The 17,788-nt window shown below is 43.0% G+C and overlaps 1 protein-coding gene across 1 annotated transcript; it reads right to left on the bottom strand.

Moving 5' to 3' along the window:
• Positions 1–201: 201 nt before the first annotated feature.
• TMEM129 (transmembrane protein 129, E3 ubiquitin ligase) lies at positions 202–14,314 on the bottom strand. Its single transcript, XM_065404978.1, has 4 exons — positions 14,110–14,314; positions 11,176–11,650; positions 3,953–4,112; positions 202–2,390 (listed from the first exon to the last, which is right to left on the bottom strand). Exons 1-4 carry the CDS (start codon positions 14,312–14,314, stop codon positions 2,142–2,144), a joined length of 1,089 nt encoding a protein of 362 aa, XP_065261050.1. The 3' UTR covers positions 202–2,141.
• Between the last annotated feature and the right edge of the window lie 3,474 nt (positions 14,315–17,788).

Raw genomic sequence — 17,788 nt, 5'->3', positions numbered from 1 at the left:
GTGCCCTTAAACCTGTCCACAATACAAGTTTTAACCATATTTGTAACCAGTTCTTGACATGTCTGGTTTGTGTCTACATACCACACAGGCTGTGGCTACACCAAAGTTTAAATGAAATCTCCCACTGTTGCAGCTCACTGCTTGTATTACTATGCTTGGCAGAACTGTTTTTTTTTTTTTTTTTAATAATTTTGGCAGATAATACAGAGGTTTATTTTTAAGCATTTTTTAGATTTTTATTTATTTAAATTTTCACCTTTGCAGGAAAGGGGGGGGGGGGGAAGAAGAGGATGGTGGTGGTCCAGACAATAATTATTTAATGACAGTAGATGTTGAGATTCAAAAAGTTAAAGATACCTAAATGGCATCCTTGCTCCAGCTCCACTAAAGCCAGCATTACAACATGCTATATACACATTGAGGTGGGACTCTAATAAGTTCTCAAGCAGCATTTTTCTCACTTTGCCTATCTATACATTTCAGTTAGTATTGCTGGAAATATTTTGTCATCAGTTTGTGCATGTATGGTGAAATCAACGTTTACTGACATTTACCAATAAAAATCTAATTCTTCAAAGCATAATTGTTACCAATGGTGAGAGCTCTAGTGTAGAGTGGCCGCTATCATGTTTTACACTATGCCATCTACTTCTGCTCAAAGCGGTCCTAAATGACCTACAGTGATTCAAATGCTGGCAATCACTAGCACCTTGTCTATACTCCCACTGCTACTATCTACCCCTTGTGGAGCTGCATCACTGGGAGCTTTTACGGAAAGGCCACACAGGCGCTAGTACTAAGGTCTTGTCTGCACCAGGAAAATCTTTAGGCTTTCTGCATTGGTGCAGCTCCATTGTGGAAGCTGTAGTATAGGAAAGCACAGGCATTTTTACCACTGTGTTGTCTAATCCACACTCTGTCTATACTACAGCTTCAACCAACAGCGCAAAACCTGCTGACAAATGAGCCTGGTGGAGACACATGCTAAGAGGTATGCAAAATTCTCCTATTCATGTTAAAGCAGTGATAAATGTTTATTATCAGGCTTCAAAATAAAGCAAAAAACCAAACCAAAACCAAAACCCATTTCACTAATAATGGTCATACATGAAATAGCCAGCATGGCTACATGTTCTTATCCAGTCCTGACATCCCATTCATTTGGAAAAGCAGTTGCCTAGGGAAAAGCTACAGATTTTGACACAGCCGAACATTCTTTTGGATTACTCAGAAAACTGAGATGATCACTGCTCTCCTTCCAAATATGGATAAATCATGCTTAACATTAGCATTAGCTAGAGAGTGTTGAGACTCCAAACAGGGAAAAAATAGCTTTAGCTATAAGATGCTCTAAACAGCACCAACAGCACTTCAGGTTAATGAACTGAATAAACGACCCTTTTTGAATGAGCTTCCTTGTATACTAAATATATCTGGAAACAAATTATTTTATATTTTATATTCTTCTTTGCGCTAAGCTCCCTGCAGAAGTTACAGAACTTTGGGAGCGTAATTTCCTAGATGTCTATAGTAGTTGATCGGTGGGCCTGTTTTGGTGGAAAGGAAAAACACAACACTGAGACATCTGTTTTGAGGAAAGCCCACAAAGCTTAACATAGACTTTACAAACGGATTCAAGATGAAGAAAGGTAGGTTGCGATTTGAGCCGACTATCCTTAGCAATAGCAACTTGCTTAGTACATCTTATTATAAAGGAAAATTAGCCCCTTAGCTAAAGAATCATTAAACACCAATGCTTAATCCTGTAACTAGAATAGCACTTAAAATATAGCTAGTTTACCAGGATTTCACCTCTGATATAAGGGAAGCAAACGGGGCACTATTATTGGTTTAAAGTGCATCCAAGAGTTTGGAAATGAAAAGCAAAAAAACCCACAAAACTCAACAATCTAAAATTTTAACTGTTATGTTAGTGAATAAAAACTGAGAACACATTTGTGGAGTGGGAAAAAATGAAAAGAAAATGTTGGGTTGCCATTTTGAGGGCTTTGAAGAAGAAAACTCCAGAGCTTTTACCTTTTCAGAAGCAGAAGAGCAAGAAACAAATCTAATGGGGCTTGCATCCAACCCTGCTGTGAATACATTCAGATTTCAAAAGGTAAATTGTACCAAGATATTATTCATTGTATTATGCAAACATCCAAAATGCAAAACTTGGCTCGGCAGGTTGGACAAGGCACTTGGCTTGATAGCCAGGTCTCTGGGTGCTGCTGATCCTGCCGGCTGGCAAACCATTTCCCCATGCAAGTCAGGCACCACATAGGACGACAGTAGCATTGCTGGCATTCTCCTTCGTTTGGCTCTTGGCAATTTTTAACAAGCTTGATGTTTGCATTAATCTGCATACACCCTATACATGGCTCGAGCTCCTAGAGAGAGAGAAAAAGGGTAAAGAAGCAACACCGTATAGCAAATTATTGCTTTTATTGCTCTTCAACAACATTTACGAAGCTACTTGAAATGTAACGTTTGTTATGTATTCTCCTTCCCCCAAAAGGAAGGAAGACATATTGGGTGAATCCTGTCTCCAGTGAAGTTAATGGGTGTTTTTCAAGACAGCCAGGATTTCACCCACTGGGAGTTTTCCAGCAAATTTTGTATAACTGAAAAGGACAGACTATCTGGGCATTTATCCACAGTTAGTCATGTTGGGTGTGCACCTGCAGCCCCCTGGGGAAGGTGAAGGCTGGAAGAACAGTTATTAATGGTTTTATTAACAATAACAATTTGCATCGCCATTGGGCTTTCCAGCCCAGACCCTCCAAGCATTTACGTGGTCCAGCAGATAGGGCACTAAACTGGGAGAATTACACCTGAGTTCTATTCTCAGCTTTTTCAATCATTAGTGTGGCCCTGGGCAAGTCACTTAACCACTCTGTGCCTGACTTTGCTCATCTGTAAAATGGCCTTTATCATACTTACCATACTTTGTACAGCCCTTTACTCTATAAATGAAAAGTGCCAAGTATTATTTATAATCAAATTAGTCTCATACTTCCCCTGCAAGATATTATCTTCATTTTACAGAGGGGGAAAACTCAGACACAGAGGGATCGAGTACCTTGCTCAGAGTCACTCAGAAAGTAAGTCTCAGAGCTAGGGAGATACCCTAGATCTCTCAATTCCCATTTCTGTGTTTTAACCCCCAAATCATCATCTCTCTTTTTCAATGTAGACCATTACTTATGGTATCAGTCAGTATCAAACCAAAACCCAGAAGCTCAAGTACTTTACACCTAAAGATAGCACAAGCTAAAAGGACTGAAATAAAGTGACTCTCTCTCAACCCAACAGCTGTACAGTTCTGAGCCTGAATGTTTGTTTCCATTGACACTTGGTCCTTATTATTACTGAAGAAAAGATTCAAAATATTGTTTATAATGAAAATAAGGTCCAGATTAGGAATCATTTCATGCATTAAAGGATAATAGCCCAGATCCATAAAGATGTTTAGGCACCTAATTTCCATTGATTTCAAAGGACATTGGGTATTTAAAAACCTTTAAGGATCTGGGCTCAGATCTAAAGTAACTTAGCTCTCCAGAAATACAAGATGTAAGGTGTGAGACTAGCTAAGGCAAATTGTCAAGGCAGGGTATGCCCATCAATTTCAGTTATTAATAGGAGTTGTGACTTCAGCTCTCTAGACAACATATGGAAATTTAACTCCATCATTTCCAAATTCCCCAGGTAAAACCCTAGCGTTAACATTAAATTAAAATAAAACTCCTTATTATGATATTTCCCGTCCTCCCCCAAACTTAATCAATCAATGGCTTCTCTTGGAGCAAACAGCAGAAAAAACAGCCAGGTTTACTTTACTAAATATTTACTGAACTGTAAGATAACCACTATGCAAACACAGTAATCATAGATTTGACTAAGCCAGAAACTACAATTATTATAATGTCAAGTGATTAGAAACTCCCACCTGATTGCTGGGAACAGGGTATGTCTGATTAATTTCCACCAGCGATGTAAAGGTTTCCAGAAACAAGTCACTGAGGCTCTGATGGATCACAACGTTAGCTGCATTACGGATTGGAGCATGAAGTTTCTCTCGTAGTTCCCCATACTCTGTGGAGTTCAACCTAAAGAAGAAAGGATGGAATAGAATGTCACCTCATCATCCATTTAAGTAAGAAAAGAACATTTATCTTGCTTGCTACTTTGAAGCATAACATCAAAGAAGTGAATACCTAGACAAATTGTGTAGCTTGGTGCAGTCTGGTATCTAGTCAGAATAAATAAACTTTGGGCTTTTTATTTTTTAAATAGGTAGTAAAAGGAAAAACTTTATTTTCCTTTTCTACAGGTCAAGACAAACCCTGAAACCCTAAACTTGTTCACTCTTTTTTTAATTGTTGTGGTTGGTTCATGTGGGACCATATTTTCAAAACTGGCTTCTCGTCTTGAGTGCCCAACTTGAGACACCTTTGGCTTGTTTCTTCAGAGATGCTGTGCACCAACACTCCCACTGATTTCAAATGGAGTTGCAGGTCTATGACACCTTGGAAAATCATGGCCAAGTTCAGTCAAGCTGGGGTTCCAAAAATTGGAACACCACAACCCTGAAGCCACTTCTGAAAATGTTGGTTTTAAGCATGCATGAAAGGGGCTAGTCTGACAATCCTGAAGGGTGAAGCCATCCCTTTAGCTACAGGACAGATATAACCTGGACAGTGCGTGCTTCTCACATCATGCCTCAACCAGACCGAGATGTACAGCTACTAGGGCTCAGAGTGTAGTTCGGACTTCATGCCCATTCAATTCTTTGGCCTCTCTGCCAAGACTGCCAAAAGGGGCTATACAAGAGATAAATCAAAATATTACATAAAACCAAAATAAACCTTGTTCACCAGTAAGTGTAAATCAACTTACTGAGTCGCTGCAGGATTTATATATGTTACCTTGCCCACTCCCTTCCTCGACCCATTTGCACTCACTCATTTACATCATGTCTAAATTCTAGTTTGTAAGCTCTCTGGGGCAGATATCAGTTTAGTTATTGCTCCTGTCAGGCACATATCACATAGCTAAGTGCAATACAAATAAATAAATAAATTAGGGTTGTCGATTAATCGCAGTTAATTTACACGATTAACTCAAAAAAATAAATCGCGATTAATCGCAGTTTAAATCGCACTGTTAAACAATAGAATACCAATTGAAATTTATTAAATATTTTGGATGTTTTCGTACGTTTTCATATATATTGTATTCTGTGTTGATTAAAATCAACGTGTATATTATTTTAAAAATGATAAAATAGTATTTTTCAAGTCACCTCATACAAGTACTGTAGTGCAATCTCTGTCATGAAAGTGCAACTTACAAATGTAGATTTTTGTTACATAACTGCACTCAAAAACAATGTAAAACTTCAGAGCCTACAAATCCACTCAGTCCTACTTCTCGTTCAGCCAATTGCTAAGACAAACAAGTTTGTTTACATTTACAGGAGATAATGCTGCCCTCTTATTTACAATGTCACCAGAAAGTGAGAACAGGCATTTGCATGATACTTTTGTAGCCGGCTTTGCAAGGTATTTACATGCCAGATATGCTAAACATGCCCCTTAATACTTCGGCCAGCGTTCCAGAGGACATGCTTCCATACTGATGACGCTCATTAAAAAAATAATGCGTTAATTAAATTTGTGACTGAACTCCTTGGGGGAGAATTGTATGTGACCTTCTCTGTTTTCCTGCATTCTGCCATATCTTTCATGTTATAGCAGTCTTGGATGATGACCCAGCACATGTTGTTCATGTTAAGAACACTTTCACTGCAGATCTGACAAAATCAAAGAAGGCACCAATGTCAGATTTCTAAAAATAGCTACAGCACTCGACCCAAGGTTTAAGAATCTGAAGTGCCTTCCAAATTCTGAGAGGGACAAGGTGTGGCGCATGTTTTCAGAAGTCTGAAAAGAACACGACTCCGATGCGGAAACTATAGAACCTGAACCACCAAAAAAGAAAATCAACCTTCTGCTGGTGGCATCTGATTCAGCTAACGAAAATGAATATACATCAGGCCGCACTGCTTTGGATTGTTATCGAGCAGAACCCGTCATCAACATGGACCATGTCACCTGGACTGATGGTTGAAGCATGTGCATCTGGCACGTAAATATCTTGCAACGCCGGCTACAAAAGTGCCATAAGAACACCTGTTCTCACTTTCAGGGGACATTGTAAACAAGAAGCGGGCAGCATTATCTCCTGCAAATTTAAACAAACGTGTTTGTCTGAGTGATTGCCTGAACAAGGAGTAACTGAGTGACTTGCAAGCTCTAAAATTTTAAGTTGTTTTATTTTTGAATGCTTTTTTTTGTACATAATTCTACATTTGTAAGTTCAACTTTCATGATAAAGAGATTGCACTACAGTACTTGTATTGGGTGAATTGAAAAATACTATTTCTTTTGTTTTTTTACAGTGCAAATACTTGTAATCAAAAATAAATATAAAGTGAGCACTGTACACTTTGTATTCTCTGTTGTAATTGAAACCAATATATTTGAAAATGTAGAAAACATCCAAAAATATTTAAATAAATAATATTCCATTATTGTTTAACAGTGTGATTAATCACAATTAATTTTTTTAATCGCTTGACAGCCCTAAAATAAATAAATGAGTGTTAATTAGTGCCAACCATTGTACTGCTTTGTATGTAGAATTATGGGTAACACAACTGAGATTTCATGTTTCACATAGGCTATACCTACACCCATTAGATCAGGGATTGGCAACCTTTGGCGGGCCGGGCCGGTTTGTTTACCTGCCGCGTCCGCAGGTTCAGCTGATCACGGCTCCGACTAGCCGCGGTTCGCCGTTCCAGGCCAATGGGGGCGGCGGGAAGCCGCGGCCAGCACATCCCTCGGCCCATGCCGCTTCCCGCCGCCCCCATTGGCCTGGGACAGCGAACCGCGACCAGTGGGAGCCGCGATCAGCCGAACCTGCGGATGCGGCAGGTAAACAAACCGGCCCGGCCCGCCAGGGCGCTTACCCTGGCGAGCCGCGTGCCAAAGGTTGCCGATCCCTGCATTAGATGGTAACAACTCTGTATCACTATTGTCCAGCAACATTGACTGTGTCCACATTAAGCTATTTTTGCTGAAGTTGCCCACCCTTGCTACCACCAGTTTAGCTCCAAAGGTGGTAGCCACAGTGGCAATGCTAGTTTAGATACGGCTTCTGGTGGCCCCTACTGTTTTAAGCACTGCTCAGCACAGATCACCACAACATGGGGCTTAAAACCTGTGGTAGAGGGTAACTTGTCTATACTAGGGCTCTCATATGTGCTATCACTGGTGGAGCTGAACCTGCGGTAGCAAAAGTGAGAATCTGTAGCAAAAAATGTTCTAATATAGACAAGGCCATAGAGGTAAAGGCTCTACATCCTATTGCTAATTCTCTGAGCTACCCATGTTCTTTAACTAAGATTTTCTTTTTTAAACCTGCTCTTCCCCCATTTTGAGGCAGCACAGTGATACAGCAATTTTGCTTTAAACAATGATGGCACACAGGAAAAAATCAGGCTGTGAAAGGCAATTACTGCTGGATCTTTCTAGGAAACGGAAGCCTCTAACACAAAACCCCTACATTGGGATTGTAATTTCAGGAGCATGATGAAATCTTATTTGGACAGTGCAGTTTGCAGGGACACAACTAGCTCTTTGGTTCTGTCACAGCCAGAACCAATAAAGAATACTCTTCCATTACTAGAAAGAAATCTTTCAAGGCTAAGGCTAAGCTGATTTAACAGATCAAACTCTTGTCTACAGAGATATAGTCTCTAGTACTCAGCTTTTCAGCCTTTAAAAGTTAAGCTTAAATACTGATCATATGTATCTGAAAACAACACATCTTGTTTTGACTACATCTTAACTTCAGTAGACTGAGAACCATTTTGATAGGTAATTTAACCTATGATAAAGTAAAATTAATCCTGCCTCAGCAGAGGGGGATGGACTAAAGGGCCTCCTGAGGTTGAGGTCCCTTCCAGCCCGACATTTCTATGCTATTTTAATGTAGGGCTGCAATCACACTGAATAATACTTCGTTAACGTTACAATATGTAGGAGTCTGCAAAAAATAAAAACGGAAAATGAACAGTTCATGAGGCCTGCACCTAGGAGATACTTTAAATGAGACATTCCTGGGATAACATACGTATTCGTAATGTGCTGGCTAGAATGTGTCACCACTGCCCTTGGTTGAATGGAATCACATCTGCTCAAGTGTTTGTGATGCTACCTTCTGGTGTCTGCAGACTACAGAGTGGATAAATGCCCTAACCCCCAATGTTTTCTGAAAGTTCAGGGGAAGAGAATCAGATGCACCTGACCTGGGAGAAGGCTGAGAAGGGTTTAATGAGCAGAAATGGGCAGGGGGTGGGGTTAACCGGAGCAGCAGAAGAGTAGAGTACTGGAGAGCGAACTAGTGGTGCGCAGAACTGCAGCTACAGGCAGGTGCAAGAAGCCTTGCAGTGGTTGGAGAAGCACAAAAGGCAGGGTACCAGGAGCAGAAAGGGAAGCCCAAGTGTTGTTTAGCACCGCTGGCCAGCAGCAAGATGGTAGAAACTGGGGCTGGGCGTGAGGGTCAATGGAGAGATGTGTAAGAGAAACTGAAAAAAATTAATCAACTGTGTGAGAAAGGCATGATACACCCCTTTGGAGAGCTGCTCCAGTGCACTGCTAAATGAAGAATTATAGCTAAAGGTAATGTTGCTGATAGCAAGTAGAGGTATGCCTTCAGTGCAAATGGTAGAGGCCTGTGTGTTCAGGGCAGAAGGTCCTAGCTTCTCATGTTGAACATATGTGATGTCTGGGGCCTTGTTCAAACAAGTGAATTTTTAAAAAAGCTTTCCACTGTTGCCAGCAGTGGTGCAGCTCAGCCTGTGGGTATGTACCCATACTGCACACAGTGGGAAGGGGAAGTTTTGTCCTATGTCCTATTATGACTTAATTATGTTACATCTACATTATACTATGGAGATTTGCTATTTTTGCATTTTCTTATTACAAGAACTTTCTGATTTTATAAAAACTATTCTTGGTGCTAGTTTATTTAGCCACAAAAGGAAAGCCCTGATATTTCTTTGGAAAAAATTACCAAGGTAAGTGTCTGATTCTTAACAGTGGATGTGACTTTACTATTGCCTCATTAAAACACAATTGAAATAATCAGCTAATGAATAATCTTTGTGTCACCACCTTCAAAGCCCTACACACATTTGCCCCTTCCTACTTATACTCCTTTGTCAAGGATTGCATTGGGCTCCTCCCTTCCCCCCCACAATCTCCACAGTTCTGCAAATGTTCCAGCTTTGTCAGCTTTTCACACAATCACCCTTGTGCCTTCTTTCATGCTTCCTATGACCTCTCTGAGCTATCCTGCAAGGGTCCTGCCCGGTCCACTTTTAAATCTCTCTTAGACACACCTCTGTCATGCTGCAAGTCAAGTTGATTTGTATATAGGTTGTCCATTACTGTGGCCTTTTCCTTAAACTCTGTCTACTTAACTGTCCTTATACTAAGCTCCTAGAAGTAGGGACCATCCTTTTTCAGTGTTTGAACAAGGCATAGCCGATGCTACTGTAAATAAACAACAACACATTGAAATTGATGGATTAGTATCTTAGATCAGGCCTGAATATATCTGCTATTCTAGTTTAGACTTCACAGCCCACTGACATTTACGATTTAGTCTGTCAGTCATATCCACAGTCTGTCCCATAGACTAGAAGCTTACAGATTCAGCTATGTAAATGGACACTGTCAGCTACCTTTTCAAATATATAGTTTTGAATATCCTTTTAGAAGCATGAATAAAAACAAACAACACGGCTTTGTTTGTTTACTCCTTTGTGAGACAGCATTACTAAGGATGTCAGCATCACTAAAAATAGCCTTTGTTAACTACATTTTGCTGCAGAACTATAGGTTCATCTAGCTACATAAACAGTGACTTGTAAAACAAAAACAGCAATAGAGAGGGACAGTGTAGAAAACAGAGAATCGGTATTTACAATCCAGAGGACATTCACTAAGAACATAAAAATGGCCATACTGGGTAAGACCAATAGTCCATCTAGCCCAGGATCCTGTCTTCCGACAGTGGCCAATGCCAGGTGCCCCAGAGGGAATGAACAGAACAGGTAGTCATCAAATGATCCATCGTCTGTCCCCCTTTCCCAACTTCTGGCAAACAGAAACTAGGGACAGCATCCCTGCCCATCTTGACTAATAGCCATTGATAGACCTATCCTCCATTAACTTATCTAGTTCTTTTTTGAACCCTGTTAGTGTTTTGGCCTTCACAACATCTTCTGGCTAGGAGTTCCACAGGTTGACTGTGTGTTATGTGAAGAAATACTTCCTTTCGTTTTTTTAAACCTGCTGCCTATTGATTTCATTTGGTGACCTGCAGTTCTTGTGTTATGAGGAGTAAATAACACTTCCTTATTTACTTTCTCCACACCAGTCACGGTTTTATAGACCTCCATTACATCCCTGCCCTTAGTCATCTCTTTTCCAAGCTGAAAAGTTCCAGTCCTATTAATCTCTCCTTATATGGAAGCTAGCAGGATTTTAAATTTAAAATCAGGTGAAATTTGGGGCCAAAGCTACTTGTCCACTCTTTAAATTAGGTTTGCTTGCAATATATCATTGTGATACCCTTACGAGATGTGGTTGTGTTATGTATGTTTCAAAGGAAGAAGGAAATCATGGATGAATCATGGCCAATTTTGCTAGAGTCACTGATTTTTATCACAATTTTGACAGAGAAGATTTTCCCTTGTTCCCTCTTCTCCCCCATCCTTCTCCCTCACCCAGAGCTCTTCTAGTGGCTTTCCTCTCTTTAACATGCTCTGGGAATGAGTGACTTGTTCCTCTGATTGGCCAATATGCCTTCATTGCCTTACAGAGTAGCAATCTCCCTGAACAACATTTTCCCACTGCATGTTGAGGGTACTAGAGACAACTTTCTCTGTGGGTGGCAAAGGGGAGGTGTAAACACCCTAAAAGTTTTGGGATCTGTCACAGCAGTAGCAGATATGACACATGTGCTTCCCTAACCACCAACAAATAGCATATACTATGCGATACGGCATAACATTGCAAGGTTAATTTGTTTTACCGGATATCAAAAGCTTTCACATAGGGATTAATACTGGCAACACGGATGGTGAGGAACTGCACGGGCATGTTTGAATCAGGTGATAGTTCGTGTTGTCTGGAATCTGTCACTGTCAGATGAATGTCCTGCTGTTGGGCAACATGTAAACTGTAGGTGGTCACTTTCATCACCCAAGTGTCTGTAACAATCACTCTTGCTCCTGGTGCTCCAGTAGCAAACTTGTCAATCCTCCTGAATTCTGTATTGATGGAAGAAGCCACTGCCCGCCAACCAGACTGTGGAAGAGCATGCAAGGCAAGTGTCCGAGCTAAAGGATGGTTATCCCAGCTGTTCTGTGACCAGTAATATGCCAGGAGGCCGGTGACTGTTGGAGCAAGAATAGCCAGCAAGAAGAATATTTTCCAGCCTTCTGAGGCCTGGTAAAAATAGAAAAGCTGTTTCTCTGGTGCTGCAAAACACATGCCAACGTAATAACCTGCAAAGAAAGATATTTGCTTTCAGAAGACAATAGATATAACTAAGATAATATTTTTACTTCAAGGTCCAAGAGACACAGACAAGGTTTTCATCTTGAGACCAAAAGACCAAAAACATCAAGACACTTGATCACGGCCTTGGATAGGCCAAAAGACTACTTACACTTGATCTTAGCTCACACACATTCACACCAATTGATCTAATAGTTCATCTGGCAGGCTTGCTCCACTCTGGGTGACTTGCTTTTTTTTTTTTTTTTTTTAGGGTGGTGACTTCAATTCCAACTTTCCTAGCCTGAGTCTTTAGAAGGCATTTATTTTTACCCAAATTATATAGTTAGTAAAGGGAGGTCATTGCAGTTTGCTGAGTAAATAAAACCATATCCCTATATAACATATAGTCAAACATAGCCAATTGAGAGTTACCAAGAATAAAAGTCAAGTGGTATGTATATAATATGCAGGTCCCCAAGATGGACTTAACTCCATTATTTAAAATTTGACAGTTATTTTTTTTAACTTTATAATAAATGGATTCAGAACTTTGCCTGCACCACACTACCATCCTGAACTGCCTTTCTGTGCTTGCTTGCTTCTCTGGGGTTAGTTAATACTGCCGGAGCAGGTCTTCTGATGACAACAGACGGAGAGAGTTTCTTGGCCAGTGGTGCTGAATTGTTCAGTTTCACAATTCACATGTAAATGTGATTTCATACCTGTGAGATACAAGATTTTTCCTCCCACAATGGATTACTTTGTTTAACACTACGGGTCAAGTATTATTTATGTTTACTTATACTGCCTTATTAGAGCGGTGTAGAGACACAGGGCACCATGGGTGCGGTGAATGCAAGACTGTCTTTATTTTCTGTTTACACAGAATTTTACCTCCCTACAACATGCACCCTAGGGGCCACTTTCAATAGCGGCTCACATCTAACACCCCAAGCAGAACCTCGCTATTTGCGCCATTTGCTGGGAAACCCATTATTGATTGTCAGATTCTGCAAATTATGAAGTAATCAGTCAGTTAAAAGGTCAAAAGATACTGCTATATCTCACAGTATTTTTTCATTGACTTGTAGTTTTGTTTTATTTATAATATTCTGTAATATCTGAGTAAATATTCTATAAATTCATTATAAAACAATGAACTCTTAGTAATACCAGATCTCACTAGAGCATTCTGATATTAGATTTCCACTCATAGGCAGGGTAAGACCATGGTTATTCTTGTGCAAATTAATGAGGTTCTGATGCAGATGAAGGAACTGCTTTACCTCACAAGTACTTCAGATGTGTTCGTGCATTTGCTAAAGAGACAGAAGCATGTAAAGAGCCAAGCCCTTAACCTTCAAGATCTGGTTCTTGCCTTCCCTCAGCCCACACAGCCATATCCATGTCAAACTCAGTGCAGACAAGGCTACATTCAGTAAAGAAGTAGGGATGCAAATCACAGCAAGTGAAAGTGATGAGAAGGGGAAACCACACTGTCGGGAGATTGACTAAATGATGGCAGACCAGGGTCCAGGGCTTTCCACACACGAATAGTCACTGCTAACTGAAGATGCAATGGGACAGTCTGACAGCAGAGACTGTACAAATACCTATTTTAATTTGCTATCACCGTCTTCCTCCTTCTTACCACACAACCTAGCTATTATTACCCCACACCTCCTTCACTGCAGCCCCCTGGCTATTTCCCTCCATCCCCTCCCCTCAAGCTATATTCCCCGGTTCTCCACAGTCCCCTGGTTAATCTCATCCAACCTCCTAACTGTTCTCCTGCCTGGCCATCCTCCCACCCTTCCCTACAGCCCCCTCACTATCCTCTCCCACCCCCTTCCCCTGGCTACTCTCCCCACCACTTTCCCCCTCCTCCCATTACTCTTCCCCACCCCTATAGCCCCCTGGCTACTGTCCCCCACCACCTTCCCCCCTCCAGTCCTTCCCCACAGCCCCCCTCCCCGCTACTCTCCCCCCCACAGCCCTTCCCCACAGCCCCCCTCCCCGCTACTCTCCCCCCAGCCCTTCCCCATAGCCCCCCCCCGCCCCGCTGCTCTCCCCCCCAGCCCTTCCCCATAGCCCCCCCGCCCCGCTGCTCTCCCCCCAGCCCTTCCCCATAGCCCCCCCGCCCCGCTGCTCTCCCCCCCAGCCCTTCCCCATAGCCCCCCCGCCCCGCTACTCTCCCCCCCAGCCCTTCCCCATAGCCCCCCCCGCCCCGCTGCTCTCCCCCCAGCCCTTCCCCATAGCCCCCTCCCCGCCCCCCTGCTCTCCCCCCCAGCCCTTCCCCATAGCCCCCCCGCCCCGCTACTCTCCCTCACCTCTACAGCCCCCTGGCTAATCTCCCTCCCCGCAACTCTCCCCCTCCCCACAGTCCTTCCATAGAGCCCCGCTCGTTACCCCCTCAGCTGCTTCCCCCATCCCCGCTCCCTCCGTGCCCCAGGCCCCGCCTCACCGAGCGGCAGCAGGCCGTGGGCCAGCATGGTGCCGGTGCTCCTCCGCAGGTGGTAGTGGACGAAGGCCGCGTCCTCGCTGCCCAGCCAGCCGGCCAGCAGGTTCTGCACGGTGAGCCCGGCCGAGCGGAACTCGTTGGGGGTGAACACGAAGCAGACGGCGAACACCAGGTAAGCCAGAGTGAAGGTGACGGCGGGGCTGTCCATGGCCCCGCGCCCTGCCCGGCCCGCTCCAGACGCGGCTCCGAGTCCGCCCGGCCCGGCCGCCGCGCAGTTCCCTGGGAGAGGAAGTTGTGCGGCGAGACAGAAGGCGGCGATCCCCGGCGTGGTCTTCGCCCAGCGGGACACCAGCCCCCAACAGAGCCGGCTCGGGACTGTCCCGGGGGCGGGGAAGCTACAGCGGGCTGCAAAGCAAGGAGAGGCCCCCGGGCCGTGAGCAGCCTTCCCGGCCCGCCGCGAACTCTAGCTCGGCTTTCGTGTACAACTCTCCGGTTCCTAGCCCGTGTGACGCTAGCCTTGAACACGTAGCCAACTCCTGAGCGAGTTATCCAAAGTCCTCCCACAAGCACCGGGCTTCTGGGCTTCGAGGTCCAAAAACTTCATTACAATCGGCCCCTTGATTTTTTAGGAAGAGCCGTGGCCATTTCACACAACGAGGCTGTCCTGCGTGCCCCGGTTACTACTCGGCTGTTGTAATTCCCTACTAGCTCACTGCCTGTGGCTGAGTCAGTTCCTCTACTGAGAAGCCGGCAGCTTGAGCTCTGGTCACAGGGGCTGTACAAGGGACTGATCCTGAAACTGATTCCTTTGGTCTTGGTCAAGTTACACAAACCAGCATTTTCCAACTTGTGCACTTAACGTTAGGCAACCAACTCGAGAGGTGCTGACCATTGCTAGCTCCCACTGACTTAAATGGGAGCTTTGAGTGCTCAGCACCTCTGAGAATTAGGCCACTTTTAATTTGAGTATTTTACTGGCTGAGCTAAAAATGGTAAGGGCTAATCTAAATTCTAAACCAGCTAACTATTAATGTGCATATAGTGTTCCTTCGAAGTCAGTGGAACTCCACACGGGTGTATGGCTTCTTCTGTAGAACTGGGGCCATGACTGAACAAACCTTCCTCTGGGCTTCGGTGTGTTTGTGTTGTCTGTCTGTTTAGATTGTGAGCAGGGAGGGACTGTCTCTTAATATATGTTTGTATATTGCCTAGCCAAGTGAGGCCAAGACCCTTTGGGTACTACTGTAATACAATAATAACTCGTAATAACAACTGCAGGAAGAAGTCTTTTTTCTTCTACAGCACCAAGTGCGCTGTCTGCACTTCATAATAATCATAATCATTAACACTTTCTGTTAAAAAGCAGAGAAAAGCTGCATAACTCCAGATGTATAACAGAAAGAGCATCACGCAGTGTTGTAACCTGCCATTAAATAAATAATAATAACCCCCCCCCAAATGGGTACAGGGTATCAAACCCCAGATACACGGTGGAGCCCTAAGTGAATATATTTTTGCTGACAGAAACTAGAATTCTTGGTCCTTTTTACATTTTGGCAACACTTGTCTTGAATGACCTTATTGTGCCTAGAAAAATATATTGAAATTAAACTGAATTTGTATGTGTTTTACTATGTGGCAGCTGTCACTGTCTAATGTAGGATGTGAAGTAGCCTTTCTGACAGAAGAACTCTCACTGAGAGAAACTAAGAACAGTTTTAGCAGGTGGGATAGATCAGCAGGCTCAACAATAAATAAATAAACAGGGGAGGGGATAAGTTTTCTTTTTGTGGGTTTATTCTTGAGGATTTTAGGTGCAGATCCTCAACGGTATTTAGGAGCCTAACTCCCATTGAAATAAATGGGAGTTAGGTGCCTAAATATCTTTGATGAGCTGGACCGTAGAAGTACAGGGGGCCTTAGAAGTACAGAATACAGCAAGGGGAGACAATTGGTTTATCTAAGCAGGGGGTGGGGGGGGGAAAGCCCTGCAACAATCAGGTGGCTGAGTGTGAGGATTAAGTCAATAGAACTGCATGTGGTTTTGATTGCCTGTGTGGATCCCTTTACAGAACAGAGACCTAGGCCTTCTATAGGCCTCTTCACTTCTGACTGTTAAATAGAGACCTGATCCTGCATTGAATTCTGCATGGGCGGACTCTTGTGCCTGTTTGAGGTCAATGGTGCTTCATGAAGTTCAGAGGTCCACCTGTGAAGAGCTCATTGCAGAATTGGGGTCTAGGTGTTTTCATAGCTTCCACCAATACACCATATAAAAATCCAATTGAGGCTTCAAATTCAGAACCTTGCCTTGTAATTTCATCCCATAACCTTGTGATCACTAGGCTTAATTTTCTAAAATTTCCCCCTTTGCAAAGTGGTTCATGGCATAAACACAGAGAAGTTAGATAAACAAGTAAAATACTCTTGCTGGAAGGTTGCAACTTAACACTATTTCTTAGAATTCAGAGTGATAACACACAAGAACCAAAGAGAGACAAAGCTGCTCCCTAAGACAGAGAGGCACAACTCACCTTCCCCTTGTTCTTTTCAGACTGACTATGGTGCTGCTCCCCATCCCAGATGACTAAGGTCCCTAGCCTGCAAGTGGACCTGAAACTTCTTCCGTCCACACACACTCTTAAAGTGATAGCTTGCATATCCGGATTATTTACACAAGTAAGGGTTATTCATAAGAACAGCCATACTGGGTCAGACCAATGGTCCATCTAGCCCAGGATCCTTTCTTCTGACAGTGGCCAGCACCAGATGCTTCAGAGGGAATGAACAGAACAGGGCAGTTTTGAGTCCAGTCCCATCTTCTGGCAGTTGGTGCTTTAGGGACACCCGGAGCATGGGGTTGCCTCCCTGACCATCTTGGCTAATAGCCATTGAAGGACCTATGCTCCATGAACTTATATAATTCTTTTTTGAACCCAGTTACTTTTGGCATTCACAACATCCTATGGCATTGAGTGTCACAGGTTGACTGTGAGATTCATGTGAGTAAGAATTGCAGGGTTGGGCCTTATGTTAGTAATTTCAAGAGTATTTTATTCAGTTCTTTCCAGAGCAATGTTTTATGTCATTGTTGTAAACATTTACATTTTTCAGAAATAAATAAGTTTTATTGGCTTGGTGCTTCATAAATACCAAAGGTCCTTATCCTGCAAAAGGGACCCACTTGTGCATACCCCTTGCTCACACAAAGTCCTGTGCAAGTCCAGGGACTGAATCCTGACGTGAGGTCAATGCAGGTGTAGTGATCCACCTACCAACAACTTATTATGGCATTTGTGCCCATGTGAGCGTAAGAATCCTTGCAGCATTGGGACTTGAAATAGATAATTGCAATATTTATATTGCAGTAAGATTTTTAAATAATATGTGTGTAGGATTAAAGTAATTATTTGCCCAGGTTAAATTTTGTTGTAATAGAGACAGTTGTGGGGCTGTTTCAGTGACCTATGCTCTTTATTAGTAAATATTACAGCATGTTCCTTGTAGGAAACATTTATTTGAAGCAGAATATATTTAGGTCTCTCATTGGCTTTCCTGAGCTCACCAACATCAGCCCCTGATTCTGAGCCCCCTGAAGCCAGTGGGGAGAATTTGGTGCTTAGCTACGGGGAGCGAGATGAAAAAGTTCTCCTGTTACACCCTCATCCCTAGAAAACTACAT

The sequence above is a fragment of the Emys orbicularis genome, chromosome 5 (assembly GCF_028017835.1).
Source record: "Emys orbicularis isolate rEmyOrb1 chromosome 5, rEmyOrb1.hap1, whole genome shotgun sequence".
NCBI classification, from domain to species: domain Eukaryota; kingdom Metazoa; phylum Chordata; order Testudines; family Emydidae; genus Emys; species Emys orbicularis.
This window is presented reverse-complemented; position numbering and strand designations above follow the sequence as displayed.